Source organism: Dipodomys spectabilis, unplaced genomic scaffold (assembly GCF_019054845.1).
Source record: "Dipodomys spectabilis isolate Male_0828 unplaced genomic scaffold, ASM1905484v1 ptg000003l, whole genome shotgun sequence".
Taxonomy (NCBI): Eukaryota; Metazoa; Chordata; class Mammalia; order Rodentia; family Heteromyidae; genus Dipodomys; species Dipodomys spectabilis.
The window spans coordinates 6,486,478-6,500,556 of NW_024870680.1; the positions used below are offsets into that span (position 1 = coordinate 6,486,478).

At 39.7% G+C, this 14,079-nt stretch overlaps 1 protein-coding gene across 12 annotated transcripts in view; it reads left to right on the plus strand.

The window, feature by feature from the left end:
- Positions 1–14,079, plus strand: part of Dlg2 (discs large MAGUK scaffold protein 2) — a 2,085,086-nt gene that overhangs the window by 2,013,757 nt on the left and 57,250 nt on the right. For all 12 annotated transcript variants that reach the window (XM_042686455.1, XM_042686483.1, XM_042686517.1 and 9 more), the window contains one exon: positions 2,281–2,356. In XM_042686455.1, the coding sequence (XP_042542389.1) occupies positions 2,281–2,356 (76 nt within the window). The remainder of the gene's footprint in view (positions 1–2,280; positions 2,357–14,079) is intronic.

The window sequence follows — 14,079 nt, forward strand, 5'->3', positions numbered from 1 at the left end:
GAGTATTCACCCTCCATCTTGCTTTTTTTGGATATCTCTCAAGAAAACCGAAAAGGATAACCCTAGAAACCAGGGAACAGACTTAGAAAGCTAAATCTAGATAGTTCTTTTAAACTATTCCAACTATTCAGACTCAGGTATGAATACTGAATTCAGTCATATGTATGTTTGGGATCTATAGCAGTACAGGGATTCATGCAGAATTTATTCGCGTCCTCTGGTCAAGTAGCCATGGATTTTCCACGTGCCACGGTGATTTTGACAGTATGGAATAAACCAGTACATCCTATCATTAGCTTAATTAATACAAAGAAGTCAGAATAAAATTAGTGCTCTACCAACAGTTTTAGAAGAATCTGAAGAGATGAATATGAATAATTTGCACATAGATGTAACTGGGAAAAGCTGAAGAAGCTCAGAGCAGGCCTTTTCTCAGGGAACAGCTTTACACTTGGCATCTTATCATTGCTGAAGTCTTTCTTTCTCTCCTCCCAACTGTTGTACGTTAGGTGGAAGAAGAGGCTCGATGGAACATATTGCTTTAATATTGGAGGTTAGATGTGAAACATTTTGTTCAGCTGCTTCCACTCAATTATTCTAGTCTCATACTGCAATAAATATATTCTGAAACTTCACTCTGTAACTATAGAAACCCTGATCTTCACTGTGTTTCAGTTGGAAACACAAAAGAACTCTGTTAGAAAGGAGTATGCAGCTAATTATTGATCTATGAATAACTTAGGCTTCATAAACCATTAAGTTTCTATAGGTTTAGGGATTTTTTCTCTCTCTCTCTTTTCTGTCCTCAGAAATAAAAACTCAAATTTAACACTAGCCATATGTAAGCCAAGTCATGTTAAAACAATAAACAGAAAAGCATTTTTATTCAACAATTGTTTATTAAGGACTTATGTGTAAACTATTGACTGATATCTAGCCTTGCCCTCAAGAAACTTTAGATGGGCAATGCCAAAACAAAATAAACTGGAGAAAATGAAGATATTAACTTAAATGCCATTGTGACTCAGAAGGGAAGTCCATGTCTAACTGGAAGGACTGGGGAAAATCAGGGAAATAGGTCCTTTTTTTTCCTTTTTCTTTTTAAACCAGGGCCTTAAAATAAATGTATAGATGCTACCAATTTTATCCTCCTGGATTTTCTCAAACCCAACTCTCTCCTCCACTCCTTACCATTGTCCATCATCTATTGCATGGATTATGCTCACAATTTCTAAGTAGGCCCTAGCTTCTTCCCATTCCCTTCACAGATCTGTCTTCCAGCTGCACTAGGCTTGTTATTTAAAATGCTCATTTGCTTGTGTCACTTCCTTGCCTTATATCCTTCAACAATGCATCAAGGTTCTTCTAGGAAAAGGGCTGAGTCTTTGAGGTGGCTCACTCCCCTTTAGGAAGGATCCACGGTCTTGTTCACCTCCCCTCACCTCTGTAGGCTCCTGGCTTGAGCATGTCACAGCTCAGCACTGTTGGTCATCTATGCAGACTCCCTCAACACATTTCCTAACTGACCAGCTCTCTCCCATCCTTCCAGCCTCACATAAACGGACATCTCCTCCAAGGAGCCTACTCTGATCACTGCTGCATACTCCCATTTTATCCCTCCCAACAAGATACATATACCCTCACTGGTATCAGACTTCTTGCAGGCCAGTCACAGCCTTTCGTTTACCTCTCTATGCTTATCAAGAACACTTTGCAGTGATGCTTTTAAACATTTCTTTGTTCCCCAGTCCTGACTTTGATACCTGGAAGGCACTCACTGAAGTTTTTTGTGAATGAATGAAGCAGTGTGTGAAATGATGAATCTGCAGCATGGCAGAGGACTTGAGGCTCCTAGATGGAGTGTTGGGATTATGTATGACATGGTTGCTTATCGAATGAAGTCATATGAACTACTGTTCTTGAGAAGGAAGGGGAGGAAGTGCTTGTTTCGTCTCCACTTCATTTGTTGGTTTCTATGATTTCTTGAAATAGATTTTGATTGATTTAAGCACTTTAATAGCAAATGCTGTGCATTTTCTTCCTTTTCTCCTCGCTCCTTTCAATGATTGTAACTTTCAGTACATGTAACAAAAAATTCAAGGGCTATATTAGAAGCTTAAAGATAGTACACCAAAATTTTTATGCTAAAAATCAAAGAAGAAAAACAGCTTCACTTTATTTCAAGCTATAAGGATAGGTGGAAGACTTCTTTACTTAATAAGGAAATTCATTGTGAATGCCTTGTCAGATAACAGACCTTTTATTTTCCATTTTCTTTAGGGTGGAAAGAAAAGAGCGTGCCCGATTGAAGACAGTGAAGTTTAATGCGAAGCCTGGAGTGATTGATTCCAAAGGGGTAGGTACCACATAATGGAAGCAATCAATTCTCTCAGTTGCCATGGATTCTGTGATGATGAACATTGAGACTTTTAGTAGCGAACAAATTATGGGGCCACTGCACTGTCATAAGTGGATTGCTAAAAGTAATTATGTCATTTCTGATTAAGTAAATTGATTATAAATATGGTAAATATTAGGAGTAAAGCTAGTGGTGAACAGAAACCATGTTAATGAGATGATGTAATGACAACAATGCAGAAGACAGTATGTATGGTTTAAGTGGTTTTAATTTTTATTTCAAATGAATGTTCTAAAAGGTTGGACTCATCAAAGCTATCTATTGTTACACATTATAAAGAGAGTAGTTGTGAACACATACAATGGATCACTTAAGTGAATATATGGATTGTTGTGACAGACATCAAAATTAAAATTCATTTACAATGTACATACATTGAAATAATAGCTTTAATGAGACATAATTTATGTAACTACAACTCACTCAAACTTAGAATTGTACAAACACACCCCAATCAGTTTGAGAGCATTTTATCACTCCATAATGGAACTCTTCATCAACGGACAATTAATTCCATTCTCTGCAACCTCCCACCCCTCTCCCATCTCAATCTATTGACAACCACTCATCTAGTTGTTAACAGATTTGACATGGGCATTTAGTATTAATGGACTCATACATTACGTTGGCTTTTATGACTGTTACCCTACTTTACATAGCATTTTCATGTTGCATTTATGTTGTCCTATTTGTAAGTACTTCATGTATTTCTATAGGCATGTAATATCCCATGGTATGGTTATATTACATTTAATATGTCTATTCATCAGTTGGCAGAGGTTTGGGACGCTCACAATGTTTAGCCATTATGGCTAATGTTCCTGTGAATATGTGTGTCTAAGTTTTTATGTGACATCTATTTATTTATACTTCAGTAAAATTGTTGATCCCTGAAACAATATGACTATCCTCAGCATTCTAAAGAGCTGCTAGGGTTTTGGGGTTTTTTTTTCTGAAGTGGTTGCACAATTTCACATTTCAAACCAAGCAATGTATGAGCATTCTAATTTCTTTACATCCTCACTGACAGACACTTGTAACAATTTTACTTTATCCATCTTACTTGGTATCTCACTGCAGTTTTGGTTTGCATTTTTCTAATGATTATTGATGTTGAACATCTTGTGCTTGGTAGTGTATTCTCCTTGGGAAATGTTTACTCTGATATTTTGCCCATGCTTTGTCTTGCTTTTGATCTTTTTAAATATACTTTTATTGTTATCAAAGTGTTATACAGAGAGGTTACCATTTCATTAATCAGGTAATAAGTAACTTTCTTTTTTGGACAATATATGCTTTTGATCTTAAGGATCAAGAATTCACTCTTTTACTATTAAGTATGAATGTTAGCTATAGCTCATACAGCTTTTTGATCTCTTAAAGAGGCAATATTAGTATCTTATTGCTGTATTAGAGAATAACTTTTTACCTCCTCTCATCCTGTTTTCTCTCATTTCTCTTTTCCTTTTATCTTGCTGCCCTAACAACTGTAGCTTGGTACATGTTGTGTTAAGGTTATAGCTGGCCTTAGCATTCTTCTCCACATAATATTACAGGTTTCAAACTAATTATGATAGCAGATAAAACTTGTTTTGACATCCCTGATGAATTTCAAAACTTTTATTTTTCTTGTATAACCCCAAGAGCAATAGTGACTTAATGAGCCCAAGACTGATCCTCCTAACTATCTCTCTTGGACTTTGTTTAATGGTTTTACCACATGGCTACTCTCCTCTTTTAATAAGCATCCAAGTTCTATCCTAGGATTTATAATTATTTTTTTGTTGCTTTTGTGTCAGTCCTAGGGCTTGGACCCAGGGCCTGGGCGTTTTGTGCTTTTTTGCTCAAGGGTGGTATTCTACCACTTGAACCATAAGCTCCACTTCAGGCTTTTGGATGGTTAATTGAAGTCTCACATGCCTTGCTGGGTTGACTTCAAACTGCATTCCTCAGATCTCTACCTTCTGAGTAGCTAGGATGATTGTAAGTGTGAGCCACCAGTGCCTCGCTCTAGAATTTATATTCTAATCATTGGTAAATAGCTTAGAGTTTCTAATACATGCAATTAAAAAACACACCACACAAATTTTGGCCTTACTAAAGATACATCTAATCTGTTATTGATGTTACAATTCTTGGAAATGTCTATATTATACTTTGTGTCCTGTATAAGTCCTAACTGAATCTGGTTAGTGGTAGATATTTGACATAAACTATCTGATGAATGTCAATAACCTTATAAGTTACTGAAGGCTAGGAATGTCTCTGAGATAGAAACCAAATTCAGATGTCTACTTAGTGATTTCAAGTTCTTTACCGAAAGAATTCAGATGAGAAACAAAGTAACAAAGTAGAAGGAAGTTTAGTCAAGAATGAAAGGGATGATCTTAAAACTGTAATGAAGAAGATTATTATTTAGCCTTAAGGTAGCAAAGGGTGGGGATTTCCAAGAATGGGTTGAGATTTTTTTGGAATGCAGTTTGTTCCCCATTTGTGTCCTGGTATAAGGTTTTCAGATAGTTCATGGGGTCACTTGTATGAAGCAATAGCTGTTAAGACTAGTGAGATAAAGACAGGTACTCTCATAAGCAGGGCTGAGCAGGCTGTTTCTATTTGAGCCATCACTTGACTCCTGTTGCAATACAGCTCCATGGTTGCACCTGCCTCCAGTCACAGTTTTCCCTCTTTTCCCCTATGCCTATCAAGTCTCTAGCATAACAATCGGGATTGTTCTCTATTTTCTGACTTGCAAGGTAGCTTTCATCACCAGATTTACTTGGGATCGAATTGATAAAAACCAAAGTTTTCCAAATTTCTATAACGAATACATTAACAAGAAGACTCTTCTTATCCAAAAACAGAACGCACAGAGGGGCAGTAAGAAGAAAGAGCATTGAAGAAAGGAGGCCTGCAGCTTTCTGAAGAGTTAGGCAAGTGGGGTTAAGAGACTTTACTCACTTTGAGCCAAGGACAAGGATTATAGAAATAGACATTGTTGTACAGAGCTCAGGATCTGGGACCTTGGGGGTAAATTCAGGATAACCTGCACAGGCAGATTGTTTAGAATGGAAAAGACAAGAGGGTACTTGAAATAGCGTTATTAGCTGGCATTTGCAGAGCATTTTGATGTGTCCTGAGGGCTTGGGAGTGAAAGCCGTGATTGCTGGAAGAATCACTGGAAACCTGTGGAGCTAGCTGTGATAAAAGCTGTCCTAGCAGTATGCACAGGAGCTATAGGAATTTAGACTAATGGGCACAGCCATGTCCAAAAAGCACTTTATAGAAGAACTTGGACTGTAATTATCCTATTGGTCCTTGAGTTAGCTCTATAAAACCAGACACGGATTCAAATGACATGGAGTCAGTTAGGTACCTTGTAAGGTCTCAAACCAATTGAAAAGACAAGATTACTCATCTCAGTGAGTTCACAAAGAGACACATAGGTGGGCAAAAGAATAATAGTACAACATTGCCAGAGAAGATCTCTCAAAGTATAGGGAGTGAAGAGTTTTCACTTAAAAAAAAAAAATGGGGGCCTCGGCTTCAGGAAGAATAATTTGTCTAAGATGACACCATTTCTAGGTACTCGCATCAGGTTTAAATTCAGATCAGTTTGAGACAGAACTGGTCTTTCCATTATGTCACTCCTTACTAATGAGGCCTTGGGCAAGAGAATAGAGTTGAAAGAAAAGGGGATATTGGATCAAGATCTAGATGTTTGAGTAGGAGTTTTTCGTGCATATTGGAAAGGGCAAGGGCAGGGTACTTAGGCTTGAGGGCAGAAGCACTGGTGCCCCCCTGTGGTCACACATGGAGCTGACCAGGAGGGCCAGAAGAGAAAATATCCAGACTTTTTATCCACAGTCTGTGAAGACCTTCACAAAGGCTGTGTCCACACATACCCAGATCAGTGGGCTGTTCTGTCGGCAGCCTGTGTCATTCCAGCCTCCTTAGACCCTAAACTGCACATGGCCATCGATTAGAACCAACTGCCTGGAGACGGTCTCAAGTCCCCAAAGTTCAATGCACACAAGCCCTCCTGGGAATGACTCTACACTCCCAATGAGTCTCCATTCAAACAAGCCTCTGGTGAAAACTTCCAACTTTTTTCGTTACTTTCCTAAGCAATCATTCTGTTACCTTCTTGCCAGGCTTAGGTAACTGCGCAATCTTTAGAGTCAAGCAGTAATACATTCAAAAATCAGTTATTGTGTAGCCGTTCTGGTTGTCATCATTTTACTTTAAGAATTAAAGTGGCCAGGTGCCGGTAGCTCACACCTGTAGTCATACCTACTCAGGAATCTGAGATCTGAGGATCGTGGTTCAAAGCCAGCCAAGTCCATAAGACTCTTATCTCCAATTAACCACCAGAAAATGGGGAGTGGTGGCTCAAAGTGGTAGAACACTAGCCTTGAGCTAAAAACCTCAGGGACAGTGCCCACGTCCACAGTTCAAGCCCCATGACGGGGGGGGGGGGGGGGGGGGGAGTTAAAGTAAAATTACAATATACTGTATTCTTACACTAATAAGAAAAGCTGTTAGCATCCTTATTTTATGTGGTAATGTGTAATTGTGTTTGTCCTTTTTATGTTGTGGCATGAGCCACTGGTACCCTGCTACATACATTTCTTAATTACTACAACAAAACTGAAAAGGAAATCATTTATTTCTCTTTTTGAGCTTAAACTGAAATTTAGGGAAGAACTCAAACTCATATCTGACTTATTCCAAAGTACACTAGATTGTCAAACTTGAGTGTTAAGAAATAGGAAGAAAGAATTCAGTTTGGCTTTGTCAGAAATTAATTTAAATACAAATTTAACTCCTGGAAAGGGAAAGCTAGCTCTTCTTCATGATGTGCACTCTCCTGGATGACTGTTTCTGGTGAGCCGGTATTGCATGCTTTCTCTACTATACTGGTAAGGCTTAGCTAGCAGCTGGAGAGACAGTGTTGAGAAGTAAAGAAGAATCAAGCCTTGGTTGCTGGCCCAGAAGAGCAGGTATTCTGGAGGGAAGACAACTCCCTGTAGGAAGGAAGTCATAATACCAAACAAAAGCAGCAGAAAAATTGCTTTTAATATCAAAGGAAAAGGAAAGACTGGCTTGTAAACTGACAGAATTTGAATTGGGCTTAAAGGATTAGTAAAATTTATAGGATGTGAAAGAAGGATACAGGATAGGCAGGAAATAAAACATGGTTTACTTTCACTGCAAAGAAGAGTTTATAAACAAAGGATTCAGAACTAAGAAGTTAGACTCCAGGCAGTTTGGATGCCCCAAATTTTTCAACAACCTTGTACTTTATCCTGAAGACAATGACCAAACCAGAACAAGTCATTTTCTCTGAGCTTTCGCCTGAGTGCGTGTCTGGCCTCTGCCCATGTGTCTCTGCATTGTGAGGCCCTCCTCATGTCTGTGCCCACAGCTCCTCTTCCAACATGTACTGGCAACCCAGTGCACCCTTCTTAGGGCAGAGGAAAGAGAATGCTCACCAGTGGGTCTCAGAGAGATCAACCTGGCAGCCACGGGAATAGGTTAGAGGAAAAAGAGAATGATGCTGTTAGAGAAAGCTACTACTGCTTTCTGGGTGTGACATTCCTAAAATCTGAATTCAAAATGGTGCCAATAGAGAGGAGAATTGGAAACCCATTGCTAAACAGATGGGAGAGTTAAACCTGTGGTCTCTAATCATAATCTCTTACCTTTCCCAATGCTTCAAGCTCCCTTTAAGAGGAAATGGTTGAAGAGAGTGGAGCAGAGGTGAAGCTCCAGTCCCAGGGTGTCAGTAGTGTCCCCAAACCAAACCCAAACTGGAGGTGGCATTGGCAATCTTGATTGGGCTTCACTGATCCTCGGCATTTTCCATCTGGGCGCGGATTCCTGCTATGTCATTTACAAATGAAGAAATTGAGAATTAGTTCTCAGACACTCACCAAGAGCTGGTAGCAGTGTCTGCCACTGTGTCATTTATCAATAAAAATAAAACTAAAAAAGCAATTTGACAGTCAGTGTTTTGTTAGCAAGATGGGAATTACATTTGCTGGTGATTGATTTTGTAACAGGTTCAAAAATGACAGTTTGAGGAGTCATTATTGCCCTACGAAAACATGCATGCCACCCATGAGCACAACACACACACACACACACACACACACACACACACACACACAGATTTCCTAGAGTCCTTGTAGACATCCAGGACAGAGGCATGGAAGGAAAGTCACAGTGCCAACTGCAGGGGATCTCCTTCCAGCAAGGGCAAGTCTTTAAATCCTGAGAAGTTTAAAAGCCAGAGAAGACTTTCCTCAGATTATTTATGATCACTTTCCTACTCCAGGCCCTCAGCCAGGTAACTGCTCTTTCTCCTTCCACTCTGAGTCTTTCCCTGCATTCAGGATAGGTTCTTTTGTTTTGTTTTGTTTCCACATGTACATTTAACCTTAAAAAGAACAGAGCAGGATGGCTGGGAATCTCAGCATCATAACCCAGCCTATGTGGAGCCACTAAATCATTATGTTTACCATCCTTATGCTTACGTTATTTACTTATACTTACTATATTATTATACTCCTCTGGAACATGGTAATTATATTTGTCCAAGCCTTGAATTCCTCTGCCTACCAAGAACCACCTGAACAGCACACAGATAATTATCTGCTAAAGTAGTACCTATGACATCTCTGTTACTTCTAAATTTTAGTACTTGGGTTTGACCCCAGAGCTTCATTTTTGCTAGGCAGGTATGTTGTCTCCAACCCTGATTTAGCACTGGATTTTTTTTTTTTTTTTGGTCCGGTCGTGGGCCTGGGCACTGTCCCTCAGCTCTTCAACTCAAGGCTAGCGCTCTACCACTTGAGCCACAGCACCACTTTTGGCTGTTTTTTCTGCTTATGTGGTGCTGAGGAATCGAACCCAGGGCCTCATGCATGCAAGGCAAGCACTCTACCACTGAGCCACCTTCCCAGCCCAGCACTGGATATTTTTGAGATACAGTCTCATTTTTTTTTTTTTTTTTTTGCCTGGGGTGGCTTGCACCACGATTCTATTTATGCTTATCACTGTAAGTGGGATGGCAATCACATGCCACCACACTGGGCTTTTTCTGTTGATATGGGGTCTCGTGAACTATTTTGCCCTCCTGAAACCACATTTCTTACACTACCAGCATCCAACTCTTTAGATATTTTTCATAGGGACCCACAATTCTGTCCTATAAGTGTGAGGAGAGTCCTATCTTAACCCTGAAAGCCAGCAAACCTCAGTGAGCATTTTTAGATGAATAAATAGATCATATTTTAAATATTCCTCATTGTGTATTTACTTGGTAAGTTACTGATGAGGAAACTGCTAGTCTATGGAAAGGCATGGAATACAAATCATGATCATAATGCATTTTATGCAAATGACTATCTCAGTAGATCTCCTTCCAAAGTTCAATAAGTACACTGTCAAAGCTACCAAGTTGATATGCAACCTTATACACCAAATTTAGTGTAATGTATGCCAGAAAAATCAGTGTACCCACATGCATGTACATAACCCACACTCATCTCTTACATTGTGTTTCAGTTTTTACAGCTCTTTGCCCATCTTCTCATTATATTTTTTCAGATATTTTATTTTGTATATTGGTACTTGAGTGTGTTTAGTCAGCTTCAGCCCAGGAAGTAATAAAATAAATAGGTAAATAATAAAAAAGCACCAGGGCACTGGTGGCTCATACCTGTAATCCTACTTTCCCTAGACACTAAGATCTGAAAAATCACAGTTCAAGCCAACTCAGACAGAAAAGTTTGTGAGACTCTTATCTCCATTAAACTACTAAAATAAAGGAAGTAGGGCTATGGCTCAAGTGAGTGATAGAGCACTAGCCTTGAGCAAAAGAAGCTCAGGAACACCATCTAAGCCTTGAGTTCAAGGCTTAGCACTGACACACACACACTACAGAAGTTATGAACTTAAAGAAAATGTTTGAAATTCAATGCTTGAGTAAGCTGAACCTTTCACTGAAGGAGCCTGGTAAATTGAAACATCCTAAATTCACCTGCTCATTGTGTTCCCTTCCCTCCTCATGCTTGCAGTTAAGGCCTGCCCTTTAATAGATAGTTCTTGAGGCTCTCAGAGCCAGGAAATGATATGGGCAATAGAAATACGCCCTGAATATGACATGCTTCCAGCCTTCAGGAACCATCAACTATTCTGCAGAAACAAAAGTATTCAAGTATAATGACTAGCATCTGGTAGGCACCAAGTGAGAAGTGAGCTCAGGATACTAATTAGATTTTAGTGTGGAATCCTTGAGCCTCACTTGGAATCCACAGGAAAGTTCTAGAAGTGATCACAGTCCAAAGGAGCCTTGGAGGACCAATGAAATCTAACCAGGTATAAAAGATGGGATGAATGTCACAGTAATAACTTGTAAAACAGGAAACAGCTCCATGTCCCAAAAGGAGCCACAGGCTTACTGTACTTGAGTGGGAGCAAATAAGTACTAAGCTTCTCCCATCAGGAGATAAGGCCAGGGAGAAGTCAGGAATCAGAGGAGGAGGGGCCTTGGTCTTGAGGCTATGGAAAGCTTTCAGAGGATTCTAGTAGAGGTTAGATAAGAGTTTCAGCAGAGTTCTGCCACATATGGAATCCATTTCCAAAGCGAGATGACCTTAGAGATCAGGAGTCCATTTCAATAACACAGATAAGACATGAAGAAGGCCTGATCTCAGACCACAGCTATGGAAAAGAGGGGGAAATATATGTACATATATGTATGCATTTATATGTGTGCATATGTATATATCTCTCTATATATATGTATATATATTGTGTGTGTATTTAGTGAGAGAAGAAAACCCAGATATCCTGTGTCACCACATCAGAATTACCAGAGATTCTTATTAAAAACAGAGATGTCAGCCTCAGTGCCAGAGGCATGGGGAATGTGGTGCTCTAGAGTTGAGGGCTGGAAAAGTTCCTCAGAGGTTCTACTCAGCATGCCAACATTTGAGAGACCTAGGTACAGACAAAATGTTTAATGTCACACAAAATGATCAGCCTGTCTTAGAGTTATCATACCATATTTAAGCCTCCATTGCACAAATGTAGAAAGCAATCATTTTCAAAGAGATGAAATTCTTCTGTGTATATATGCACTCATCTTGAATGTTCCCTGGATGAAGCTAGAACTTACGGCTTCCTAAGTGTCTGTTATTCCTGAAGTTCCAAGTCCCCTTGTGCATGTACATAGGCAAATATGAAGGGAAAAAGTTGCAAAAACACTGATCCTATATCCACCTGTAAAAGAGGTGTTTGCAAGCATGTGCTTGCTGAAGAGAGAGGAACTTACCACATGCTGGCTCTTGTGAACAGGAAGGTAGAAGAGGTAGCAGCATGAATGACTTAAGTCTCCCACCCGAGCCACACATCATTGGCTGTTTCAGCATTCTCTGTCAATAGGTTATGTAACCACCTGTGAGAAATGCCAAAGAACACATTTGATCAATGCCTACTATACCAGGAAGCCGTTTGCTTGTCATGTGTCAATTATTCTGAATACCTGTATACTGCCTTATTGTATACAGTTTTTTTTTTTCAGTGCTAGGAATGAAACTTACGTTTCTCTCATGCTCACCAAGTGCTCCATTACTGAACAGCACTCCTAGGCCCCTCTACAGATTTTGTAGGGTTTGAATTCAGGGCCTAGGCACTGTCCCTGAGCTCTTTTGCTCAAGGCTAGTGCTCCGCCACTTTGAGCCATACCTTCAGTTCCAGTTTTCTGGTGGTTAATTGGAGATAAGAGTCTCACAGACTTTGCTGCCAGAGCTGGCTTCAAAACACAATCCTCAGATCTCAGCCATAGCTTACCTGTTCCTTACAATGACTCTGTGACTGAAGTATAAAGGCACCCATTTCATAGATGAGAAAAGATAATAAAAGCACCCAAGTTCAGAGGGCTAGTAAGTCATCAAGCAGGCCCTAAACAATGACAGGATTTTTGTGTAAACAGAATAGGATATCATTCTTATGTAGGAGTTAACGCTAGATGTTAATAGTTTATTTGATCTATTCAATTAGTGATGCCAGCACTAAATTTAATATAAATGAAAGTTGTATCATTTACTCTGTGAATGGCAAGTAGAATTTCAGCAGATGAGGGCCTGAACTTTTCTGAATTTTTCCTGTTGCTTCTTTTTTGTTGTTTTTCATCATGGGGCTTGAACTCTGGGTCTGGGCACTGTCCCTGAGCTCTTCAGCTCAAAGCAAGCACTTTACCAATTGAGCCACAGTGCCACTTCCATTTTCTTAATTTTTCTTCTGCTATGAATTTACAATATGACAGATTATTCAGAAAATTTGACCCAACCCCAATTTCTATGTCAAGGTTTGGTTATGAATATATTCTGATTCACTGAAATTCTTCCTGTAACCTGACCTGGTCAAAAGCTGGGAGTGAGACAATGGAGCTTTTTGTCACATAGCAGGTAAGTTCACTCTCAGGCAACTTCAACATCAAAAACAGAGATAAAGATGGTGTGACTCTCCAGCCACCCACCCAGCTTCCCCTCCACAGTAATTATAGCCAGTCTCCCAGCAAGTAAAAACAGTATGTTTTGCCTCTTTCTGGCTGTTTATATATGGGTAGCGAGGTTTTTTTATAGGGTTTTTTTTTTTTTTGGGGGGGGGGGAAGGGGTTGTTTTGTTTTTTAATGATAGATCATGTAATGTCTGAAAAGAGTTTGAGCAATAGCTTCCAGTATGTTCATAACAGGGGGAAAACATAATCTTAATTGCCTTTCCTTTTCATGAGAGAGAGACTGATATTAGGCTAGCTTAGATTCACTTCTTAGCTTTCCGATTACATGACCTAAAGCCAGCAGCTTCTCTGAGGTTCTTGATTTTCCTCCATAAGAATAAAACCTATAGATTGCAAGTTCCATGAAAGTAGTGAATGAGATGTACTATTTAGGGCTTAAAGTGGCTCGTGGTACCCAAGCATTAATTGCTGAATTTGGATAAGGCAAAAAAGATGGCATGCTGGGAGAAAAGTGGGGTATGTAGAAAGTGTAAGTACACAGGTATTATCTTTAGGAGAACCTGCTCTTGATTGGAGCATCACCGTCCTTTGTTTCAATCATCAAGTTTGGAGTTTCCTCTCTAAACAAAGTACTACTCTAGCCACTGACTAAAGCCCCACATCTGCCATCCCAGAGCTAAATTTCAGGCAGACTCATACATCATTGTAGTATAAGCAAGTGCAGCTGTAGTGATAACACAAAGGAGAGAGAAAGCCTTCTCTGGCTGAGAGTAATGAAGAACGAGTTCTATCATGTGGTCACATTTTAACTAAGACTGTAAGGAATAAGATTTCAGTACCTACAGAAAAAGTGAATGTTCACACCCAGAAAACAGTAGAAGCAAAGGCAAGAGAGAAGTTACCTGATCATCACCAAGGATCACATTTGACCAGAGAACACACAAGGGGGAAGGGGGAAGTGGAGATGTAAATGGACCCGAGGCCCAATACTGGAGGATATTGAATAAGTTAAGGAGGTTCCTCACTGGGCCCTGAGAGCTGTCGAGATTACTGGGACAGAACAATAAGGTACTTTGTGCATGGAGAGACTGCCTCCTGCTGCTAGAGGATACTTGCCAGTAACTGGATCAGA